This window comes from Orycteropus afer, unplaced genomic scaffold, assembly GCF_000298275.1.
Source record: "Orycteropus afer afer isolate SDZICR_OR568_19922 unplaced genomic scaffold, OryAfe1.0 scaffold00069, whole genome shotgun sequence".
NCBI classification, from domain to species: Eukaryota; Metazoa; Chordata; class Mammalia; order Tubulidentata; family Orycteropodidae; genus Orycteropus; species Orycteropus afer.
In genome coordinates this window covers 11,094,920-11,120,703 of record NW_006921656.1, presented here as the reverse complement: position 1 = coordinate 11,120,703, position 25,784 = coordinate 11,094,920, and the positions used below count along the sequence as shown (strand labels likewise).

Sequence of the window (25,784 nt, the reverse complement as noted above, 5' to 3'; positions counted from 1 at the left end):
TGTATATGGCGTCGTCTGAGTGGCAGCCCCTGTTCTTTCACAAATATTAAGTCTTTTAATTCTTACATCAGTGCTATGAATTGGACACTGCTACCCCCATTTTTCAGATATGGACTCTAAGGTGTTAATATCTCCATTATACATCTGAGAAAATGGAGGTGCTGAAAGATGACGCTCAAGGTCACAGGCAATGAGTGGTAGGTCCCAGAGCAGCACTTTGCTTTCTCCAATATGGAAACATTTGTTCGTTGTATGATTAAGAACACAGCCTTTATGATCATAAAGTCTGGCTGTCAAAGACTGGCTCCGCCATTTCCTGCCTGTGTGTCCATGGAAATGACAAATTTGGTCAGCCTCAGCTTCTTCATGGAGATATTCTGAAATTTGCTCATGAATGAAGAGTTGCTAAAGTAGATGGAAGAAATGACAAGATAAAAAAGTTGAATGGAAGATTTCAAAGAGCAGCTCAAGAACACAAAGTCAATTATTATAATGAAGTGTGCAAAGACCTGAAGTTAGAAAACCAAAAGGAAAGGACAAACTCAGCATTTCTCAAGCTGAAAGAACTGAAGAAAAAATTCAAGCCTCAAACGAGGACAATAAAACCTGCTCTAAAGTGTTATTTTGAGAATTAACTGTAAACTTTTTTCTTTAAGTGCTTAGCATAGGATTTGGTCTGGTGTTTCTTGGCATTAAGATTTGGAATGATGCTTTTAAAAACATAAACCACTTGCTCAAAACGTTTGGTCTGAATGGGAGAAATCCTACATTTTGCTCCTTGTGACTACAGCCCAGATTCTTACTCTGCCTGCCACTTCCGGTATCCTTTCTCTGTGACACAGAAGGCTTTTTAAAACCCAGCAATTTATCATTTGAAACACATATTCAGGAGAAACCATAAATACCTCTTGAATCATTTGGAAAGAGTTGGTTGTTCAAAAATAGGGAGGTGACTAGAGCAAACTCAGAAAAAAAGTAAAAGACAATTTGAATCTTTAGGATGTATGTCAGATGGAAAACGTAGTCTGAGGGGAGACAGGAATGTGTATGGTAGGCCAGCCAGCCAAGTAGAATCCACAAGGAATTGGCATCTGAATTTAGCAGGAATTTTTTGGTAGCTTTTCTGAGTTTTTGAAGAATGTGTGGTGACAGCCAAGTGGCTGGAATCTGTGCAATATTATAATCCAGTTACCATCGGCTGTTCTCCCACTCATGGCAGCCCCATGAGAACTGTGATACTTAGGGTTCTCGGTGGCTGACTTTTTAAAAAAGCAAATCACCAGGTCTTTCTTCTGAGGTGCCTATGGATGGACTTGAACGTCCAGCTTTTTGGTTAGGAGCCAAGTGCTTTACCACCCAGGGACAATGCTTTGCTTGATATTGGGTGACAGGGGTTAAAACTAAGGGCAGCTTGACAGATTTATTCATATTAATCAAATCACTGAATTAATACTACCATCTCCCTATGCTAATATAAAAGAACAAGTGAAAATACACACAAACCAAAAACCAAACCCACTACCATCAAATCAACTCTGACTCATAGTGATCCAAAAGACAGAGTGGAACTAATTCTCAGGGCTATAGCAATCCTTAAAGATCAATCAACTTTCTGACATCTCATAAAATTTAACTTTAGTTGAATGTTAATCATTACAGAAATATTATGCTAACTGTACAGAATTTGGAAAACAACAACAAATTCACAAGAAAGGAAATGAAGATTCAAGCTTATCATCCAGAGAGATCAATGGTTAATATTTGGAAGCCAACTAAATGTCCTTTCCATGCCTTTTTCTCCCAGGCAAAGATCTACCTCCAGAGTTAGGATTTGCTGGTTCATACTGTTTTGTAAGGTATTTTTGCACTTAGTGATAAATTACGAAAATAATTCCACGCAATTAAATACTCAACAATGTGACGTGTAGTGGATCCAAGCTACTCTGTATCATGTACACCATACACAATAGGATATCCTTTGTAACCCTTTCATTTTATGGGCAGGGCAGTGAGGCCCAGAGAGAACAAGTCACTTGCCCAAGGCCATACAGCTGATTTGTGTCAGAGACAGGATGAGAACTCACATCTTAGGCACCGAATTCAGAGCTTTAGTCATTGTGTGTGTTTCAGTAGAGGACAGCTAGATACTGAAACATGACATTGGAAGGTAACATGGGGAAATATTTTATCATTTTAAAATTACAGAATAACTATGACTAGTTCCAAAAACAAAAAGAAAACCTATTGGCTGTCAAGTCAATTCTGACTCAAAGAGACCTTATAGGATAGAGTAGAACTGTCCAATAGGATTTCCAAGGTTATAAATCTTTACTGAAAGCAGACTGCCACATCCTTTTCCCATGGAGTGGCTTGAACTGCCGACCTTTCAGTTAGCAGCTGCGTGCTTAACCACTGTGTCACCAGGGTTCCACCTGACTCATTGTTAGCTTTGTTTATTTCTGGAGGCTGCTGTTATTAATATTGCTATTGCCAAATCATAATCAGATCCTAGAAGTCTTGGAATCCCTAAAATGGAAGGAATCATAAATTATTAGGGTTGGAGGAGACTGGAGCTACTATTTAGTGCAAATGCTTACTGTAATTTTACACAAATAATGTATGCGTTATACTTTTTTTTTTTTTTTTTTTGCAAACTATTCAGTGCCCTTGCATGTTAGTTTCCTGTGCCCACTATGTGAGTTTTACATGTGTGCATGTTATTTATGTAGGGGTGCTATATGTAAAAAAATGAACTAATTAATTTGTACATCCAGTCTTCATTTATTGCCATGGTTAGGTTCCAAAGACCAGGTCGTTACGTGAAATTGGCATTATGTGCAAATTGGGGGCTGTGCCCCATGGTGTGGTGGGCTCCCATTCCCTACCATGCCTTCCTCACTACTGCAGAGCTCACAAGGTTGAGGGTAGCAGTAGTGGTGATAATGGTTGGGTGTTGCTTGCTGCCTACTTCCTTGGGTGCCCACCCTGGGTGGTGACCCAACCCTGTCTGTCTTCTGTCCGCTGCCTCTTTCTGCCCAACCTGGGCAGGGACCCCACTCATCTTATGTCCATCCCAGCTCCTCAGCCCTGCATGGCCCTTATTCCCTCTCCTCCCTTCACACCTTCCCCCACTGACCTCCCCAGCACCTCTGTGCTCTTGCCTGGCCTCCCTCTGCCTACTCACAAGCTTGCATCATCCTGTCATCACCCTGCATCCTCCATAACCAGACTGAGAACCCGTGGATGAATGGGAGAAACTGTCGTGCAGCTAGTCGACCACCGTCCCTCATGTGGCCTGGTCTCCAGGCCTCCAATCATTTGAGTGTCCTGTGAAGGGCACTCTGGGACCAGCTGCAGCCCCACCTGGGGCTTAGACCACTGGAGGTGTCACATGAAAATTTTTTCAAAATTGTCATAAATGTGAAATGTCAGATAATGGGATAGTCCATAAGTGAGGAGTAGATGTAATTCATATAAATGATAACGCTAAAAACTAGAAAATTTCCCTAGACTTGTAAGCTAGAGAAGCCTGAATTGAGAAACTATAAGTCAATGTCAATTAGTTCTCACATTCCAACAACTCTACCTGGAATCAGTATCCAATCAGTCCTCAAATTCTAACTACTCTACCTTGGTCATTTCCCCAGTGGGTTCTACCTCCCACAGAACAGTCACTGTCTGAACATGTAACGGTGGTACTTACTCTCCACTGTGGTTCAGGTTGTCATAGCGCAGAAAGAGGCCTGCGTAGACGGTCTCAGTCAGCAGGGCATAGATGGCAATCATAATCAGCAGCACAGCCAGCTTCAGGACGGAGTTAAGTCTCAGGAAGACTGCACAGGTCACCATGGCCAACACTCCCGTGAAGACAAAGTACTGGAACAGAGGACGCAGGCAGTCAGATTCTGCAGGATCATGGAGGTTCGGTCAGATCAGTCATTTTCAGGCTTACCCTTCCCCCCAGTCATGGATCTGGGTAGTTCTTCTTATACAGGAGCAACAACCGCCACCACCAGTTGGAGGTCTCCGGGCTTTTTAAATTCAACAGATCCCAAGCTGAACTTGACATTTCCCAGCCCCCAAGCCTCTGCTCCTCTTACTGTGAACAGCATCATCAGTCACACCAGTCCCCAAACCAGAGACCGTGGGCTCAACTTTGTCTTCTTTCTCTTCCCCTCACTCCATTCCAGGCCATCACAGAGTTTGTAGAGTCTATTTCTTTAACAGATCTCAAATCCATGCAGCTTTCTCCTTCTACCCTGTTTCCTGTAGGTTCCCACCTACAAATCCAGAACAGTCTTCTGGCAGCTCTGCCTGCTTACAGCCTCCATTCCTCACCCAACACACACTATCATTTTCTCTCTAGTATTCCTACACTACAGATCTGATCATGTTGCTCCTTAATTTGAAGCCCTTTCATTGCCCTCCAATCTCTCAGATTACAGTCTCTCTTCCTAGCAAAATTTAAAGGCCCTTCATTATATGTCAGAGGTCTTTTCACTCTCCAAACCCTCAAATATGTTCCAGCCCCGCTAACTATTTGGTGTTTCCCCAATAGATCCTTCTTTCCCATGCCTCCGTGTTCTGCAGCCTCCGTGCTCTCTAGCTCAGCTCTCATCCATCTGACTAAGCCTTCCTCCTCTGACAAACGTCAGCTCAGATGTCCTCTCTTCTAAGAAGTTTTTCTGGATGTCTCCAGGTCCTTCTGTATATCTACAGATTCCTCTATGGCACCCTGAATAGCTCAGTATAACATTGATTACCCTGTCTAGCAACTGTTCAAAACCCACCAGCCACTCCTCAGAAGGAAGTTTGGGCGATCTACTTCCGTAGTAATACCGCCTCAGAAACCCAAGGAGGGGTTGTTATGAGTTGTATCTGACTCTGCAGCAGTGAGTTTGGTTTTTGGTTTTAGGAATTGTTCACATTGTAGATACAGAATCACCCAAGAGCTGGATTATTGGAGTAGCCCAGCAAGATTTCTGACTTCTGTGGGAGCATCCTTGGCCAGTTTGCTTTAGAGAAATATCACAGTACATGATTCTGGATGGTGGGCTCAGAATATGACCATCCAAAGGGGAAAAAAGAATACAGCACAAATTAACAAGGGCTACGTTTGGAGCTCTGGTAGTGTAGCGCCTAAGGCACTTGACTGCTAACCAGAAGGCTGGCAGTTCAAACCCACCAGCCACTCTTCAGAAGGAAGGTTGGGCAATCTACTTCCGTAATGATACCGCCTTGGAAACCCAAGGAGGGGTCGCTATGAGTTGGGTCCAACTTGATGGCACATAACAACAATGCAACAACAAGTTTGGATCAGTACTTTGATATTTACACACATTTTTCTCTTGTAATTTTCAAAATAACAGTTCAAGATAGGAATCATAATTCCCATTTTACAGGTACAGAAACTGAGGCTCATAGAGTTTAAATAAATTGTTCAAGATCTCATAGCTGGACAGTGGCACCAAGGACACTTGATTACAACCAGAACTGGTAAATTGTGACTTTGTAGGTAAAGGAGGCATGGCCCAGAGAAAAAGATGACTTGGGGTTGCCTTATTTTGCTCCTGAATATTCTTTGATAGTATTTAGAAGTTTATTGATTAGGTATGTCTCAACTACTTCTAAAGAGTAGCTTATATGGTTACTTGACTGTGCACTACTGTGAGGCAGGGCATTATCTTACTCATCTCTCCACTTTCAATAGCTACTTAGACTGTTTCTTCTAGAATGGAGGAATATACACAAGACTGTAAGGCATTGGGCCAGGAGGCAGAAAGTCTATGTAATTATTTCAGCTGTGGGTAATCTTGGGAAACTTACTTGACTTTTCTATGTCTCACTTTTCTTATCAATTAAGTGTCTGGCTAGACTAAGTCAGATTCTTAAGTGTGGTTCCCATATTGAGATGGGTAGGACATGGAATAATTTTAGGTGAGGAATGAACAAGTATCTTCAATTTGAATAACTATTTTAATATATTACAAAAGGTAATTAGCACATCTAACATCTTGCCTAAGACTTCATAGGTACAATTTCTTAGGAGGAGTCTGAAGTATGTATTTAGGCAAAAAGAGTGAGTTGATTAAAAGAATAAGTCAACAATATTATGGGTGATATTTGGATATGGAAAAAAGAAATCATAAATTTGGGACATTTCTAAATACTCTCTGGCATTGCTATTCATGGCTCTTTTAACAACAGAAGTAGCTCTGGTGGCATTGTGGTTAAAGCATTGGACTGTCAACCAAAAGGTAAGTGGTTTGAACCCACTAGCTGCTCCACAGGAGAAAGACAAAGCAGTCTGCGTCCATAAAGATTTGCAATCTTGAAAACCCTGTGGGGCAGTTCTACTCTGTCCTACATGGTGACTGAGTTGGAATCAACTCGATGGCAGGGAGTTTGGTATAGTTTTTGTAACAACTGATTGACCTCTAGTTTCTACTCCATGGAGAGACAATTTTTATAAGGGCAGGGGAGATGAGTAAGAATTTTCAAAAATCTCTGAGAAGCCACTGAAGGGGTATTTATTGACTTCTGAAGCCACACTGACTCATTCATGCCCCCTTTCTTCAAATGTTGATGGCTGTGGCTCAGTGTTCTCACGAGGGCATGGTGTTGTGCCTTTGTTGTGCTTGGGGTAGACAAAGAAACAAATAAGGACTTGTTCCTCCACTTATGTAGCCCAGTGTCTGCCAAGTCTTTACTTTTGTCTTTTCTTTCCTAATAAATCCAATTATGTCCTTGTCTCAAAATGGTATGATACACTTTCTTCAACTTCTTTAAGAACTTCCCTTGAGCATATTTTCTTTAGGTAACTCAACTTGATGTGTCTACGATGGAAGGTATGAGTGAGGTGAGTAGGAGATAAGCTCATTCCCCAAAGTTTGTTTTCTCCATCCAGAGAAACTTACAAGATTCTCCATTTTGCCAAAGGTCAAAGGAAAGTAGACTAGGCCTGAGGGGTCCTGTTTGATTGTTACCTGCATCACAACAAAGGGTTGTGCATGGCTTTGTCAATGTTATGAACCATGCATTGAATCAAAAGCCATTGAAATGATTGTGCCCTTTGAACAAAAAATTATGAGAGCACACAGTTACATTTTAATACAGGAATAAGCATGCAATCAAGACAGGGTACTAGGGTCTGGGACTCAAGGTCAATAAGAGACAGGCCTGGCCTAAGGGAAGCATGGTCTAAAGGGTGAAGCAGACCCAAGAATGCCAACAGTAATACCAGATGGTAGTGCTCTGCCAACAAGTGATCAGATGCAGTGGGAGCACAGAGCCGGGAACCTATCCTGAGAATAAGAGGCAAGTATGAGGAAGGCTTTACAGAAGTGGCAAGCTTGAACTAGACTTTAAAGTATGGATCAGTTTTCACAAGACAGGAAATGGAAAGGAAAGAGCATTTGAGGAATATAGAATAGCATGAACACAATGGTATAAAGGATCAAGGTGTCAGGAGAACTAATTCCTTGGGGTATACAGTCTTGGAGAATCACAAAAAAACCAAACCAAACTCACTGCCATGGAGTCAGATTTGACTCATAGCAATCCCTCCTTGGATTTGCAAAGCAGTATCATTACAGAAGTAGATTGCCCAACCTTCCTTCTAAGGAGTGGCTGGTGGGTTTGAACTACCAGCCTTCTGGTTAGCAGTCACATGCCTTAGTCACTATGCTACCAGAGTTCCTGGAGAATCATATAAGGAGGACTAATAACAGGTAGGGAGCTCTGGTGGCATAGTGTCTAAGGCATGTGACTGCTAACCAGAAGGCTGGTTGTTCAAACCCACCAGCCACTCCTAGAAAGGAAGACTGGATAATCTACTTCCAGAGATACCATCTCGGAAACCCAAGGAGGGGTCGTTAAGACTGGGAACCCACTCGACAGCAGTGAGTTTGGTTTTCTTTTTTGGTTAATAACAGGTGGGCAGAAAAGTTGAGATGTGTTGCCCTCTTTCCTTCTCTACCAAGCCTCCTGAAGGTACAAAAGCTGAGTACAGTCATCCATTTGCACAGTGGATTGAGAAATCTCCACCCCCCCTTTTTTTGTCTCAACTAATTGTGTTAGTTGTGTTCTTGCTATCTCTATCCTCTCAGAGTTATCACCGCAATGTCATGATTTAGGTTCTATAATTATTCTCAATTTAATGACATCTGAGGTTTAGTGACTATGGAGCAAGACAGGAAGGAATGTTTAGAAATGATCTTAGAGCCTTGGACTGCTTGTCAGTGGGCGGCCTGGGTTTGGGCCATCCTAACCCACCAGCCACTTCTTGGAAGGAAGGTTGGGCAATCTACTTCCATAGTGATACCACCTCTGAAACCCAAGGAGGGGTCCTATGAGTCAGGGCCAACTCCACGGCAGTGCATTTGGTTTTGGTTAACTTCCTAGGGGTCCAAGGACTTCCCTTTACCCAGGATCCCTTATCCAGTGTTCAACAGGGTAACAGATGCTAGCACCTAGCTTTCCCAGAGAATTCCTGGTACAGCTGTATTTATTCTAGACTTCCCAGGGTGTAATGAATATGTATCGTCCTTGGTGCAAGGCTGTCACTGACCTGTGAGTGATAAAAAGGTAGAGTAGCAAAGGTACGGAGCCCTCCTCTAAGCCATAAACCATTGCATGTTGCAGGCCCTGCCCCTCTCCTCAGGGGACAATGCAAGGACTCTGAGGGCCCCTTCTTGGCTTCTAAGTGCCAACAAAGCTTCTTCTTTAACTTAGACCAGGTGAGGTTGCCTTCACCCTCCTTAGCCCCAGAGAAGTTAAGTAGCAAGTCCAATGTCAAACAGGTCAAGGTGATGAAGTCCTGAAGTGACTGCTTATGCATTAATTATCTTACTCAGGTAAGAAAGGTGATACTCATTTTAACTGAATCAAGTGAGAGTCTGAAAGTTTCACTGGATTGCGAGATCACAGAGCTAGTAATTGGTGGAACCAGTGATGAATGGCAGGCCTGTTGACCCAATCAGAGCTGCTCCCACCACATCATAGCCCATCACCATGGCACTTTGTTCCTGAGGGTGTATAAAGAGGTTTCCCAGACTTTTTCACAGGAAAACCTCCCTCCACACACGAAGGTAGGTAAATGTGCCAAATGTTAACATCCCCATTTTAACAAACTCAAACCAAACCTATTGCCGTGGAGATGATTCTAACTCATAGCAACTCTATGTGACAGAGTAGAGCTGCCCCTCAGGGTTTCCAAGGCTATAATCATACTCTCCATGGAAGCAGACTACCACATCTTTCTCCTGCAGAGCAGCTGGGGGGTTCAAGCTGCCGACCTTTCGGTTCGCCACTGAGCACTTTAACCACTGCACCACCAGGGCTCGGCCTCATTTTATCAACAAAGAAACCTGCTGCTATTGAGTCAATTCTGACTCATACGGACCCTATAGAATAGAGTGGAGCTGCCTCGTAGGGTTTCCAAGGCTATAAATCTTTACAGAAGCTAACTGTCTCATCCTTCTCCTAGAGAGTAGCTGGTGGATTCAAACCACCAACCATTTGGTTAGCAGCCAAACGTTTTAACCAGTGCACCAACAGTGCTCATAGAACTTACATAGTTCAGAATGGAAAGGGCCAAGATGCTAGGATACGAACACAGAGAGTACACCTGTATGCTCTTGCAACTATAATAAACTGTTTACTCAGATGTGTGGAAAGAGATAATAAGTGGATTTGATTCTAAAAACCTCAGTGCTCTTTCCACCAAGTCTCCTGAGGACCACATCCAGGTGTACGAGATAACGATGTTCTGGGTTTGTGCGTGGGATTTGCACACATCTTGCAAGCTTACACAAAAGTCATCTCCCTCCCCTAGACTGCCTCCTCTCCGATTACCGCTGGAATATGGCTTTCTCCACGGTCATTTCCTGTAATTTCACCTATTTTCAGTACCTGGTAAGTCTCCTACAGATAGCTAAGTTATACTGTGCACTGTGTATTTCAGAAGATTCTTATGTTTATATCAAATCATTCCATTTAATAACGTTCTGGGCTGGGTGTGAATTCTCATGGGGTGAAGCACAAAGGGCAGGTATACGGATGAGGAAACTGAGACTCAGAGAGATGAAGCGATTTGCTTGGGTACTCAATGGGTAAGTGATGGGGCCAGGATCAAGCCTTTCAGACAGAATGTCTGATTCCTTCTCTTTTGCCTGAGAAATCCCTAGAGAGACACAGTGCAGCCATAGACACCAGGAAGGCAAATGGTGGCTCACATTTGATGGACATAGTAGCTGCTGGTAGAAAGAGTCCAGATTCCCTGTCTTTAGGCCTGTGGGCCCCCTGCACCCAAGGGAACATCAGGAGTTAGCCAGCGTCACTGGACAGGGCCAGATAGTACATAGTTTTGGTTTTGTAAACCGTATCATCTCTGTTGCAACTGCTTTTCTACACCGTTGTAGTACATAAGCACCCACAGATAAATTTTAATGAATGGGTGTAGCTATATTCTAATAAAAGTTCTTTTACAAAATAGGCAGCAGGCTGGATATGGCCTGGGGCCACAGTTTGCTAACCCTTGGGCAAGATGATCCTTGGAGTGCAGGAGGAAGGTAGGAAAACTTCATTCCATATTTCTTTTACCTTTTAACATTTAGATTTTCTGAGTTTGTTTTCTATTGTACATGAGTATTAGCATGGTAGTACACATATGTAATGTACAGACAAACATATGGGCAGTGCTGGCTGGAAATCTTTGAACTGAAAATAATAAATAACAATACTAATGGCTGGCATTTATTGAGCGGATTCTTGTGTAAGGTGTTACTCTCAACATGGATTAACTCAAACTAGGTGATCAAAAACATTTACCCACCCCTTTCTTAGAACTGGCAAATCCATGAGTGCTGCGGTCCTGAGTTTGGAAGTCGAGGTTTGAGACCAACTGGATACGGTGTTGATTTAGAGTGAAGTGGAGGCATAGATTCCGTGGACGTCTACCTCATGTCAGACACCACAGTAGAAACTCAACACATGGTAACTTACAAAGATAGGCACCATGAGAACATGATATTACTAAACTCCACAGTAACCATGGGAAGGAGTTAGTTATTTTTTTTTTCCTACTTGACAGATGAGGAAACTGAGGTTCAGAGAGATTAAGAATTAACTCAAGGTTCCAATGCTAGAAAGTGAAGGAGCTTGGAGGGGAATTAAATCAAGCTTCACGTGTTGTTGGTGTTGTTGTTACGTGCCGTTGAGTCGGACCCGACTCGTAGCTCTAGATATTAGATTCTGGCCTACCTCCTGCCTCTTGGGACAGTGCCTTCAAGCCTAAGAGTTCTTGGGAGCTAGTGGCCCACAGAGTCCTCTAAATCAATGCTTCCTTCTTAACTTGGTAGGAAGAAGGGCCAGGGCCACTGCCTGTCCCATGAAGCCCCCTAACAGGAGCCAGTCCCCTCTGCCCTGCATTTCCTAATGGGAAGTGGACCTTCTGAGGGTCTGGACCCAAAGTGTGAGTTCAGGAGTAAGGCAGATAAGGTTTGAATCACTGTGCTGCCTTTGAGAACTGACTTCAAAGAAGGAAGGAAGGAAGGAAGGAAGGAAGGAAGAAAAGATGGGGAAAAAAGGAAGGAAGTCAGATAGGAGTAAGTTATTTCCTGAGCCTTAGTTTCATTATCTATAAAATGGAAATAATAACGGCACATCTCCATGCAGCTCAAGGATTTGATTAGGCATATAAAACCCCAAAACCAGACCCACTACCATCGAGGGGATTCCAACTCATAACGACTCCCACTGGGTTTCAGAGGTGGTAAATCTCTAAGGAAGGAGATTGTCCCATCTTCCTTCCATGGACTGGCTGGTGGGTTTGAACTGCCAACCTTCTGGTTAGCAGTCAAATGCCTTAGGCACTGGGCCACCAGGGCTCCTTAGGCATATAAAGTAGGTGCTATATAACTGGGGGGGCAGTGAGGCTTGCTCCTTATCTCAGAACATTCTCAGATTAAGTCTGGGGTTGAGATGATTCTAGGGGAGACTACAGAGAGCTTTTGCTCCACACACATGTTGGGGTGCGGCCTCTTAGAAAACAAGGTCTCAGACTAGGGGTTTGCCTGGTCTGATGGGACTTCTCAGCTGTTCTTCCTCCTGACCCACAGCTTCTAGGACTGAGCTTTGGGTTACCCTTTGCCTGGCTTCTTAGACTGACTACAAGGCCCAAGGCCAGGCCAGTGACTTTGTGGCCAACAGGGGTCAGACTTACATTATGATGGTTGGTGTCCTGTCCTGCTGGGATGCCTCTTGACCTTGTGGAGCTCTGGGCCCTCTCTGTACCACTTGGATTTAAGTTTAGCTGTGATTACCCACCTCTGTGACTTTTTTCCTTCCTTCCTCTCTCCTTTTTCCCTCCTTCCTTTGTTTTTAAACGTAGGAAACACTGTTTAACAATGACTGCTCTGCCGGAAACTGGAGACAATGGCATGTCCTACTAGAGGAGTTTTTAGATGAGTAGGGAAATTGGTAGGGAAGATATGTGTGAGGCAGAGACAAAGGGAAAGAGGAAATGGATAGAGAGAAAGGGTGGCAATGGGAAGAGAGGCAGAGGAGGCCCGAGGAAAGAGGAAGAACAAGAGAGGAAGGAGAATGGCAGAAGGTATACGGGGGAGAAGGAAACGCAGAAGAGGGGCAGAAAACAAGCATAAAGGAAGGAGGAATCGGCAGAAGGAGGAGATAGGCTCCTGGGTACTTTCTACCGCCGTCAGCCAGCACTGTGTGTGGATAGCTACGCCCAAGTCTCACCAAGGGGAGCTTGAAAATAAATACCTCTGGGTAGGAGCAGAGATCTGTAAACACAGCTGAGGAATTGAAAGTCAGGTTCTTCAAGGGTATCGACTTGTCAAAATCACACCACAGCTGCGGATTAAACAAACAAAAAAGAACAACAAAAAACACAGGAACAACAAAGTCAGTGGGATGCTAGAAATGGAGCAGTGTGCTATCAGCTGCCAGGTCTCAGGAAAAGCCTGGGTAGACCCGGCTCTAGAGGGGTGCCTGGCTTCAGAATGGAAGTGCCAGCTTTGATGGCCTCTTTTCGTTCAAAGGAAATGCTGGCTCAGAAAAAGCATTTGCAAGCCAGTCACGAAACCCGATTATGACTGCTCTATGGGCCACATGGCTGAGGGTCACTGGAGTGTGCTTGTGGAGCTCAGGAGAGAGAGCCAGATGGCAGGAGGAAAGGTCTGGGGTAAGCTGGAAGCCTCTTTCTGGATCAACACTGAGGGGATTCAAGAAGTCAAGGGGTCTGGGGTGGGGGCTCATTTCTAGAAAGACTCTTAGCATAGGGATGGTGGAGACTGGGTGGTGCTCAGAAAGGAACAGCTCCCCTAGGTCGAATGCCTCCTTTGTGCCAGACACTTTGTAAAAACAGCCTCACAACCACCTAGTGATGTAGCTTCTATTTTTATCCCCATTTTACAGATGAAGAATATGAAACTCTGAGAGGTAAAGTAACTTGTCCTGGGTCACCGAGCTGGTCAGTGGTGGAGCTGAGACTTGAACACCGGTCTATCTGACTCCAAAGCCTGATCTTTCTACTACACCACTATGGCAACCACTATGGTTGTCCTAGAGGTAACACTGACCTTAGGGTTATTTCTAAATTCTGCACCCCAGAAACATACGGTTGGTCATCAAGACTCAGGATCCTGGCTATGAAAATACAGGCTATTGATCAATGGTCCCATGTACCTCCATGTCAATTAGCATAATCTACAAAGTACTTATTAAATGATGAGTCTCATTAGATTATGATTTTCCCTTTTCTTGATCTCATGGAGTCCTTCGTTTGCTACAAGGACAACCACAGTGATTTTCAGCCAGTCTAAATCTCCAAGGATGGGTCGTCAATTGTGAGAGTCCACTGTTGGGGTACCTGAACACTTGGGGAGCCTCCCTCAGCCCCAAATGACACATTGGTAGTTTCAGCCACAAGACAATGCCTCAACTAACTTCTTTCAAGGCTCCAAGTTCAAAACCTGGAATCAGATAAGTCACCCCTAAATTCTAGCTCCCCAAGTCATGGACAACACAGATTGTATGTATATACACAGAAAATATCTCTAACTCCCATAGCACCATTCTAGAGAAAAGCAAAATCATTAAAACATGGATCACCAAACTCAAAACAGTGATACGTATGGCAGTTGGAATGTCATCAGGTTCTATGTGTCACATCAAATATGAAGTCATAAGCAAGACAGTCAACCTGCCTGTGATACAGTTTCCTCATCCATTGCACAGGGCAGCAGTACCTACCTGTAGCACACAATAAGTGCTCAATAAAGTGGAAGCTATTTTATTTCCATTCCCTCCTGCTCCCACTCCCAGATATGATTGCATATGATTGAGCACAGGTCATGGAGTCAGACAGACCTTATTAGCAAGTTATTTCATGTCTCTGAGCCTCAGTTTCCTTAGCCATAAAGTGGGGATAATGAGACTTACCTCACGGGGTTTATGTGAGGATTAAATTTGTAAAAAGGGCAAAGCTCCTCCTTTAGTGCATGGCACATAGTAGGTAGATGATTAATAAATGCTAATCCTTATTTATGATTATAACTGGTCAACCACTGACAGTATAGGAACTGGAGGTCCTTTGGAGCAAATCACCTTGTCTGCTGGAGAAAAAAAAATTCACCAACAGTGAAATGCACAGTTCTCACAGTAGCCACATCTTTGTTCTCAGTCCCTAAGTTTGGGGCTGGACCAGGCACACCCAGATAACTGGTACCAAGGAAGGGCAATACAGGAAACGTCAAACCCTATAAACTCTTCATTGAGTGACTGCACTAGACACTAGAGGCTTGGCAGACTTGGGATGCTTACGATATTTAGGATGGCACCCAGGAAATTAATCAAGATGGATGCAAAGATGATGACGTTGCGGGCCAAATAGGTCTCGTTAATCCAACAGCAAGTTTTCCGAAGGACGAGGGGCAAACACTTATAATCTTCTGCTGTGGTGATGAGGACCAGAGCTGAGTGTAGCATAATCAGAATGGAAAACTGGATGGCCATGGGCATCACCCTGTAGGGAAACAGAGCATTGGATAACATTGAGTCCATCGTCTGGCCCCAGTGCTGAGCACTGCTGGCAGTTGTATCCACAATCTTCCTCTCCCCTGCCCTTGAACCCAGTAATTCTTCTAAAGTTCTCTTGGCTCAAGAAAACAGCATTCAGTGGGAGACGTTTTTTATTACATCCACTCCTAGAACCTGTATTGAGAAACTTGCAAAGAACATCAAATATTTGGCTTGATTTATTGTTCCTGCCCAATTTTTCCTCTTTTACCATTCATCTTTCTCACTAGGCAACTGCTGCCAAGGAAACACCACTGGGATTTCATCTCAATAATCTGGACGTGTGAAAGACCCACATGCCCTTGGCCTATCAAGGTGGGTTTTATGAAACATCTTCCCTCTCCCTCTACTCCGATGCCAACGAATGGATTTGGTGCCAGTCCTAAGTGGCTCTGTTTTGGTTAGTGATTACTATGGTTGGCATGGAATATACTAGGTGCCAGGTACCACCTGACTCAGGGGGCAGCATGAGACATGGGGAAGGCAGAGAATGAAGCAAAAGTGATTGTTGTCCACTAACTCACTCACTCACTTCATTATCCAATTACATTTGATCATTTATTAATTCATCCATCAAGCCAACGAAGCAATGTTTTCTGACAACTTCCACAAGTGCCAGGTACTGCAGTATTTGCTCATTCATTCATCCAATTATTATTTTAATATTTACTGAAATCTTACTATGTGCCAGGCCCTAAGATGCTGGGAAAACAAGGGTGAACGTGATGAGATCCCTGATCTGGAGGAGCTAATAGAGAGAGTAGTGTAGCTCTAACTGAGATAGAAACACATACTATGAGAATAATAAAGCCAGCACTTATCAAATACATGTTCTAGGCACTGGTCTAGGTGTTTTACATTTGTTTGTTCATTTGAGACTGGAACTATGGGAAGTCCCATCTTACAGATGGAAACCTGAAGTGAAGGTGTTGATAAATTGCTCAGGGGCATGAGCTTTGGGGCTGAAACCCATGTAGTCCGGCTCCAGTGCCCTCTCCAGCCTCTCTGTATGGAGGAGTGTGTAATCTGTTCTGACTGGGAGAGAGAAAGGAAGGCAGTTAGACAGAGGGATGGCCAGGATTTCAGAGGCTGAGAGAGGGTCAGGGCAAAGGCATTCTGCAGGGACAGATGGGTGCGAATGAAAGCCCGAAAGAGGCGGGCACGGTAGAAGAGGCGGGCGCAGTATGGTTGCGGTGTTCACGGTGACTACAGCGTAGGGTTCATGGCTTTCTTGGATCACTGTAAACTCTAAAAAACACAAACTCCCTGCCATCGAATGGATTCCGACTCATAGTGACCCCTCCTTGGATTTCCAGGGTGGTATCTCTATAGAAGTAGATTGCCAGTCTTCCTTCTGAGGAGTGGCTGGTGGATTTGAACCACCAGCCTTCTGGTTAGTAGTCAAATGCCTTAGGCACTACACCACCAGAGCTCCCTGGATCAGTATAGGTAAGGATTTGCAGGTAAGGATTTTTTTTTTTTTTAACTAATGGAAAAGTATCTAGTATCGACTTTGGAGGGCTTTGATATGTTGCATTACTACCCAATATTTGAGTAATTCTTGATTGATCCTTTCTGGCCACTTGATTAGCTCTAGTCCTATCAGGAAGTGTATCTTTGAAAACTTATATTCCCTGTTAATGTTGGGAAATTTATAATTTCTGTATTTATGTAGTTAATTTTCAAACTGGCCCCAGGGTCCCTATTTTTCTCTTTATAGTTAGTTCTTCAGCATCATAACCATCCAGATGTTAAACATGTCACATGAGATGATATTTTTGATTTAAGCAAGACCATGGTCAGTTCCTAAATGAAGTATCCCATTGACCTTTCAGAAATCAGTTGAACTATCTGGAGGATGGATATAAAAATGCAGATTCCTGGGCCCTACCACAGGAATGTCTGATACAGGAGTTCATAGGTAGGTTCTTGAACTTTGCATTTTAAGCAAGTATTGCAGAAAATTCTGATGCAGGCCATCTGCTGATCTCTCTTTAAAAAATACTGTCTCCCAGAGAAACAAGCAAGTATGGAAGCTTCCACACCTGGAACCTGGATCTGCTCTCTGCTGAGCCCTCCCTTTTTCTCCCTTGTCGTCAAACCTTTAATCACCTAAAGGAGAAAAGAAGTAGAGGAAAGAACATGGTTCAAAGTTACAAGGGGCAAGCTCTTGGGCCACCTTCTGTTCACTAGGCATAGGACTTCATTGGGTCTCTCTCTCCTCCCATGTAATGTTTAATAACCATTTTTTGGGAATCTTGTATGTGCCAACACTGTGCTGGGTAATGGGTTACAACAGTGATGGCCCCTCACCTGTTCATTGCCTTCTTTGCTGTTTGCTGTCTATATGGTGTAAGCCTCAGTTTCCATATCTGTTAAATGGGAATAATCATAGGGTTTAAGACTGAGATAAGCTAGGCCTTGGCATGCTTAAGTGCTCAGTACATTTTAACCCTTACGGTTATTCCTTGGCAAACAAATCCTTGTCCAAAGCTTCAACGTCACTCCAAAGCTCTGTCCCATGGCAGCCCCATGTCTGTCGGACATCTCTGCTGGATGTCAGGCTGTTTCTAGCAACTCAATGTATCTAAAACCCCAACTCTCAGCACATCCAAATTCCTGCTCAAGCAACCCATTACTAGCTGTGTTGCTTCTCCTAGGGCATTAGTCCCCTTTTCTCTGTTCTCTGTCAAGCCACTGGTACCTTACAGTGCAAGTTATAGGCATTAGCGCAGGCTAAAGGGTGCCACGATAGGAGTTGGAGCAGACTTTACATCAGCTCCTTCCTCTAAACTGAAGTTCTACAATCTCACTTTGAATACCTGCCACAGGCTGGTGCTCAATAAATATGTATTGAGTGAATGCTGTTAGCTCGATCTTTTTCTAATACCATCTCTTACTATCCTCCTAGCTGGACTTTCTTATTTATTATTAATAACACTTGAGTAAATAATAGACTGAGTTCTGATTGTGTGGGAGGCACCATGCTAAGCCCTTTATATATCTCATTCCCATCCCCTCAAACAAACCTACAGGTCTTTGGATCTCTTCCCCCCCCCCCCCCCCCCCCCGCCCAGAAAAAGATTTTAAGAGTCAGAGAGAAACAACTTCCAGCCGTCATTCAGTTGGCAAGTGTTAGAGCTTGATTGAAGGTCCACTCTGTTCCACTATTCTGCTATCAAATCACTGTGGCAAGTAATACCTCTCCCATGCTTGCAGTAATCCTTTCTGTATCTCTGGTTTCATAATGCTACTCACTCATTCAACAAACTTACTTCCCAGCCACAGTGCTAGATGATCAATGACACATCTTCCCCATCTTCCATGCAACCATACTCTAGAGGGTAGTATGGACATATATGGGGAATTATGATATCATATGTTATGCTATATAAAGGGTTATGAACAACCACCATTTGGAAAACAGGAGAGATCAAGGGTAGCCTCACAGAGAGATGACGTTGGGGTAGGGGCTTGGAGTTGGAAGAGAAGGTTTTTAGGGAGGGAAGAGTGGGGAGTATGAGCAAAGCATTAGAAGAATGAGAGTTTTTCAATAATCAGGTGAGGCTGTGGGACAAGTGGGAAAGGAAGGAGTCCAATAACTAGTGTGGTATGGAGATGTAGCGTGTAGGGAGTGCACTGATGTTCAAGATGTTTAACCAGGGAAGGCCCACAATCGGGTCTGTGTATTGGAAAAACAACTGTGGTAGGAGACAGCGGATGGAGTGAAGAGGAGAGAAAGTGTTTAGAGTAAGTTTTCTGTAGTTGAGGCATGAGTTAATAAGGAAGGGACTTAGGGCAGCATCAGGGATAACTGAGAGGGCAGGGAAAGATGTAAAGGTCATCTTAAGGTTACTTTCTTTTTTGTGTGTATAGGTAGCTGCTGTTGAATGAAATGCTGCTTGGCCCTGTGTCATTCTCATTACTGCCAGCATTTTGAAGTCCATCATTGAGTTCCGCTGTGCCAACCTATCCCACTAAGACTCCTTTCCCTTTGCTGGCACGCTGCTTCACCAAACATGATGTCCCCCTCCAGTGCTTTGTGTTTTCTGATGGCATGCAGAAAGCAAGTGAATCAGGCAATGCACTGCAATCCGTAACATTTTCATTGGCTAAGCTTTGGAAGAAGCTCCCCAGGCCTTTGTAGTCTACTTTAGTCTGGAAGCTCCACTGAACCCTGTCCACCATGGGTGATCCTGCTGGTGTTTGAATACCAGTGGCCTGGCTTCCACCGTACCAGGAAACATAAGCCACCGCAGTACAACAACCTTGACAGACAGGTAGGCTGATGTGTGTATGTGGTGGTAGTGGGGCTTTCTGGAGGGGAAGTCATCAAGAGTGACACTAATCTTTTTACCATTTTAACTGAGTAAGTATAGGAAATCTGTACAGGAAATCACCTTGATGAATTTGATTTTGGGTAAGTTGAATGGGTGGTGATTGTGGATCATCCAGTTGATGTCTAGAAGACAGTCAGAGGGATGGTTGTGGATGTCTGGGGATATATAAACAGTTTACAGTCATCATTGAAGAGGTGATATTTGTAGAATATTTGAAGAGATGGAATTGCCCAAAGAGAGTGTGCACAGTAAGAAGAAGTAGGACCCCAGATGAAGCTGTGGGAGAAGCCAATAGGTCAGAATCAGAGAAGTCTTAGTCCTCTTGTGCTCTTATAACAGAAATACCACAGTGGATGCCTTCAACAAACAGGAATTTATTCTTTACAGTTTAGAAGGCTAGGAGTCCAAATTCAGGGTACTGGCTCTGGGGGCGTGGTGAAAGCCCCTCAAGTTTGGGCTTCAGCTCTGCCTCTAGTTCCAGGCCCAGTGGAGTTGGAAGCTTTTTCAAACTCATGTAGCTGTTGGCTGCTGAGGCTGATGAACCCAAGACTGGCAGGTAACACAGCAAACTTCCAAGATCAGCAGGCAACACCCCAGGCCACTTGCTCAAGTCCAGGAACAACCCCAAGACTGGCAGGCAACATAGCCCAAAATGTGCCAAAAAACTAGATACCTTTCCCAAAACTCCTCCTTATATACCAGAAGCAGGCCACACCCCAAAGGTAATTCCCCTTCAACTGATTAGGTGCTCACAGCAGATTTCACCATGGATGTAACTACAATCTCATCATGGGGAATAACTACATCCAGCTGCCAAGCCACTCAAACCATGGTCCAGCCAAGTTGACACACAAGCTTCACTACCACAGCAGCAAAGGGAATTGAGGAAATGTGGTCCGATGAGCTGCAGCAGAGGCATGCATGGCATCAGGAGAGGCACAGATAAGATGTTTACAAGGAAGGAGCCACCAAGAATCTCAAACCCCTCGACACGGTCAAGTGACATGAAAACTGGTAGAAGTTCCTACCACAGCTCCAGCTGTTGGAGTTGGAGTTTTTCTTTTTTTTTTTTTTTTTCTTTTTCTTTAGTACTTGCACAGTTTTGACTTTATGGATCACCTTGATAGGAAATCTCTGCGGAGTTCTAGATAAGAACAGAAAGTCTGTGCAGGAGTGGGTTCCCAGAGGGCTCTGGCCAGATGGGAAACTTTCCCCAAAACAGGCTGTAAAAATGCTCCCTGACAACACACCGTTATTCCTGGGCACCCAGGGGACACTGGGGAAGGAGAATGCAGGTGGAGTGCATTGCCAGGCAGTCCCGCGAGAGAAGGGGGCAGTTCCGTGGCTCAGGCGTCTCCATAACACAGCACAGCCATTGAGAATAAGAATGTCTTGGTTTAAAGTGTAAGACAGAAACAAACCAGGGAAAGGCAAGTTTGAAATTGCCTCAGACTCTTCAGTGGGCACCACGGGCCTCCAGACACAGTCCACAGACTTCAGTATAGCAGACTGGGCCTCCATGGCTGTCCCGGCTCTCTCTGGACTTTTCTCTCAGCTCTGCACTCCATGGACTGGGCAGTGTGTGCCCCAGATGCTCTGATACTTCCACCCTTCCCCCTGCCTCTCCCATGCTTTCACACAGAATGCTTGTCCTCTCTAGTCTCTTTGGGAATGTCCTGCTCACATTTCAAGGCTCAGATTTCTTTTGGGTTCTTCCAAGGCAACTGTCATAGGTGGAGTCCACAAACTTGCTGTTATTGTTACTTGCTGTTGAGTGGCTGCGAGTCATAGTGACTCCATGTGTAACAGAACGAAATGCTGTCTGAACCAGCGCCACCCTCAAGATCTTTGGTATGTTTGAGGCAGCTCCTTCTCTAGTTGCACTCTTCCAATCTAGGGGGCTCATCTTTTAGCACTATCTTCAATAATATTCTGTTGTGATCCATAAGGTTTTCATTGGCTAATGTTCGGAAGTAGAACCACAACAAACTCTAAACTCACTGCCGTTGAGTCGTTTCCAACTCTTAGCGACCCCTCCTTGGGTTTCCAAAGTGGTATGTCTATGGAAGTAGACCCAGTATTCCTTTCGAGGAGTGGCTGGTGGGTTTGAACTGTCAGCCTTCTGGTTAGCCGTCAAATGGTTTAGGCACTACACCACCAGAGTTCCCTGAACCATGAAGGGTGCTTAATAAACATTTGCTGACGTAAGCTGTTAATGGGGAGGGAGGACTGGACTCTATTCCTCACCTTGCCAGCCTTCATAGGAAAGACTCCCACCCACACTCCTTTTTTTTTTTTTTTTCCTGTCTACCTCCTTACTGTGTTGTTTCAAGTGAGAAGAGCTAACGTGACTAATCAGAGCCCATCTGGGATGTTAAGTGGACCCCATTCTTCTTGGAAGGTCGTGGTTAAAGGTCATGGCTCATGTATACAGCTCACCTGTTTGCCTTCTTCTCCTCTTAGATCCATTACAATTCTAGGGGAGCCAGTGCTTCAATCTACCCTGTGGGAGGAGGTCTGGTCATTGCTTCTCTTTGGCCAGGCCAACTTGCTCTTTAAGCAGGGAAGTCCAGGCCCACTCAACGCTGGTTCTGAGTACAGGTGAGAGCCTTCTCAGGTGTACCTCACCTATTTTTTGGCCCTGGTATAGTTTATGTGCTTTATATACATATTTCATGGCATCCTGACAGTAAGATCACACACAGAAGTCTGAGGTGGGGGGAAGGCATAGATTAAAGATGGATGAAGTAGGAAACCGCAATGGGTCCTATCTTTAGGTGCATCATATATCTCAGCTTTTATGCTAGTTTTGCACAGGCTGATTAGACATTTGCTTAGAAAGATAGAAAGTCAATGTTTTGTTGCCCATTTAGCTATTGGGCTTTTGTGTACACTCTTGGGGACACTGATATGCTAAGTGCTGTTTGGAGCATTTGCATACAGAACCCACCTGACCCCTAACGCAGTTTTGAATAATGAGCACTTTCTTCTGGGTTTGCTGAAACAGATGAAGGGAGGTCAGAGCAATTGCAGCAAGAGACGTGGGTTTATTTGCAGTTTCAAATCACTGAGTCAAGGGAGCTAACTCTTCTGAGCATCATTTTCTAATCTGCATAACTGAGATTTTTAAGCCTCTTGAAAGGAAGTTGTGAGTAAACAGAATATGTGAATAAAGTAATCATGTAATATAATGCTTAGCACATAATAAGAACTCAAAGCAATGTTAGCTTTTTCTCTCTATTCCTGGCAAAATCATCTATGGCCAAAGTATCGATTACAAGCCAGGCTTTCTAAGCAAGGTACTGCCGCTGCATCCCAACATCCACTGGGGCCCTTGCCAGGAGCTCCTCAGCGTTTGTTTATTTCTGCACACACAAACATTATAGCATCAAATTGAAATTTTTACCTAATTACGGAGCTACCCAGGCATCCAGGGGTTCTGAATTGGCTTTTGCAGTGTGGTGTACACAAGAGGCAAGACAGTCTTTCATTTCTGAAATTGAGTCTCAGAAAGAATGACAAGGGATTTGCAAACGGTTCTATCCAAATCATTTCTGGACATTAGGTACGTTACTCTCTGCAGTCTGTCTTTAGAACAGGCTTTGGCTTGATGTCATGGTGTGCTGTTTCCTGGGCAGGCAGAGACCAATGGGAATGACTGAACAGCCTAAAGCAGCTTGTGGAGCAGTAGGAAACACTCACCTCATCCTGAAAGTTCACATTTCTGCAGCCCTTTAGAACTTGCAAAGAGCCTGCAAGTCCAATAATGCATTTGATTCTCTTAGCAGCCCTGAGAAGTATGTATTCTTGATCCCTTCAACAGATGAAAGTATGGTGGCTCAAAAAAGGGATGACATCAAACCAAACCCACTGCCATTGAGTCGATTCTGACTCATAGCAACCCCCACTGGTTTCTAAGGTGGTAAATCTTTAAGGAAGTAGATTGTCCCATCTTTCTTCTGGAGGAGGTTGTGGGTTTGAACCGCCAACCTTCTGGTTAGCAGTCAGATGCCTTAGGCATTGCACGACCAGAGCTTCTTAAAAAAAAGGGGGGGAGATGGGAACCACAATTTATGAAAAAAAAGAACATGGCTCATTTAATCCTTAGGGCCACCATGGGAAGTGGGCATTATTATTCCCATTTTATAGATGAGGAAACTAAGATTTCAGAGAGGTTAAGCCACTTGGCCCAGGACACAAAGCTAGTAAGATGCACAGAAAGAATGATGACCTGGTGCCTTCCCCCTTCCTTGCTTATTCTCTCTGTTTCCTCCCTTTGTCCTTCCTGCCAGCCCATCCTCTCTCCTTCTTTTCTTTTCTTTCTCATTCATGCACGAAGACTTAAATATATTGTTTTATAATTCCAAAATATATTTTCTCATCCTTCCTCAGTTTACCCTTCTGAAAAAGAACATCTGTGTGCACGTGGAAATTAGAGGCAAGAACTGGGCCAGCACCATCTTTCTCTGTCAGAGTCCGTTAAGTTTTGCTGTGGAGGCTGGGGATTAGCTGCGGTCACACAAACAGAGACTGCTTCATCTGCTAAAAACTCCGTGACAAGAGAAAGGCACCTACCATCTGTTTAGTCACAAAGAATCAGTCAGAAACAAAATGAGTTGGAGAGGAAGCAAGTGCACATTAAAGAAAGCGTTTACCATATCTGGGGTCCATGGGCCATTCAATTCCCACAACATGTGGAGTGCCTGGGCAGAGTTCAGCTTTGTAGTTTTCTTCATTTTCAGGTTTTCTTCTTCACTAAGCAAGTGAGAGTGGGGCACTGGTTGTATTTCAGATACCAGCTTTTACTTGAAGCTCACACTCACAGAATCCACCCAACTGGCTGCCAAGCGAGATTCCCCATCACTCCCCCGTGAAGCCAGAAATTGAGGAGTCAGTGGCCGGCTGATTTGCCTTGGTCAGGCTACCTGGAAAGGAGCCTGCCCAGGGAAGCTGTGGAGTGTGATGCTTGGGCTCCTATGGGGACAATGACCCCTTCTTCCATCCCAGGGCCAAGTCCAGACTGTCAGGATCCTCCCAGTCTCCTCCTTCTTGCTCATCCCCCACATCCAGTCAGTGACTAGATCCTGTCAACGCTATGTCCTAAATATCTACAAACCCTTCCTCTCTTGTCTATTGTCACTGCTACTACACTGCTGTGGCAGCTCTAGTAGCATAGTGCCTAAGGCACTTGACTGCTAACGGGAAGGCTGGTGGTTCAAACCCACCAGCCACTCCTCGGAAGGAAGGTTGGGCAATCTACTTCTGTAGTGATACTGCCTCGGAAACCCAAGGAGGGGTTGCTATCAGTTAGGTCCGACTCGACGGCATATAACAAGAACAACAGCAACACTACTCTGCTGTATTGTTTCCTGCCTAGATTTTTGCAATTGGTCTTCCCAGCACTAGACCTAACTCCTCCTATCCATTATCCATGTCCAGTATGACCTTTCTAACACAAACCCCATCTCTTCTAATTTGATTAAAATACAACAATATTTGATTAAAATACAACGATAAACTCTCTTCTGCCAACCAGTCACAATTCCTTAACAAGGGTTACTAACCACTCGCCTTTTAATACTCAGTTCCCAGTATTTCCAGAATCAGAAGCCTAGATTATTGATTTTAAATCTCTTGTTTTTCTAATGCTATAAATTTCCCTCAAAGTACTGCTATCACTGCATCTCAAAAATTTTGATAGGTAATCTTGTTTTCATTTAGTTCAAAATATTTGAAAATTTCTCTTGAGACTTTTTGACCCATGTCATTGTTTAGAAGTGTGTGTTTAATTTTCAGATTTAGGGGGATTGTCTCAGGTATATTCCTCTTATGGATTGCTAGGTTAATTTCATTGTGGTCTGAGACCTACTTTGTATCATTTCTTTTCTTCCACATTTGTTAAGGTGTGGTTGGTTGGTAGCCAAGAATGTGGTCTCTCTTGGTAAATGTTCCACGTATGCTTGAGAAGAATGTATATTCTGCTACTGGCAGACTGTCCCTACACACTTGAATTTTGGAATTCATGGAGCTACCTATTTTTGTTGTCAATATAGTCTACGAGCTTTTTTTTTTTTTTTTTTTTGCTATTAAGCTGCTAAGACCCTGCTGCCATCATCATTTTCCTATAATCTTCTTTTCACTTCCCCTAATATCCCTTGTTAATTCTGAAAAGGGAGCTCTGGTAGTGTAGTGCCTAAGGCACTTGACTGCTAACCAGAAGGCTGGCGGTTCAAACCCACCAGCCACTCCTCGGAAGAAAGATGGGGCAATCTACTTCCGTAGTGATACTGCCTCGGAAACCCAAGGAGGGGTCGCTATAAGTCGGGTCTGACTCGACGGCACATA

At 44.0% G+C, this 25,784-nt stretch overlaps 1 protein-coding gene across 1 annotated transcript in view; it reads right to left on the bottom strand.

The window, feature by feature from the left end:
* Positions 1-25,784, bottom strand: part of ADCY8 (adenylate cyclase 8) — a 241,109-nt gene that overhangs the window by 32,565 nt on the left and 182,760 nt on the right. The window contains exons 10-12 of the mRNA XM_007940545.2: positions 14,845-15,046; positions 12,784-12,873; positions 3,704-3,876 (exon numbers count right to left, since the gene is read on the bottom strand). Coding sequence (XP_007938736.1) covers positions 3,704-3,876; positions 12,784-12,873; positions 14,845-15,046 — 465 coding nt within the window. The remainder of the gene's footprint in view (positions 1-3,703; positions 3,877-12,783; positions 12,874-14,844; positions 15,047-25,784) is intronic.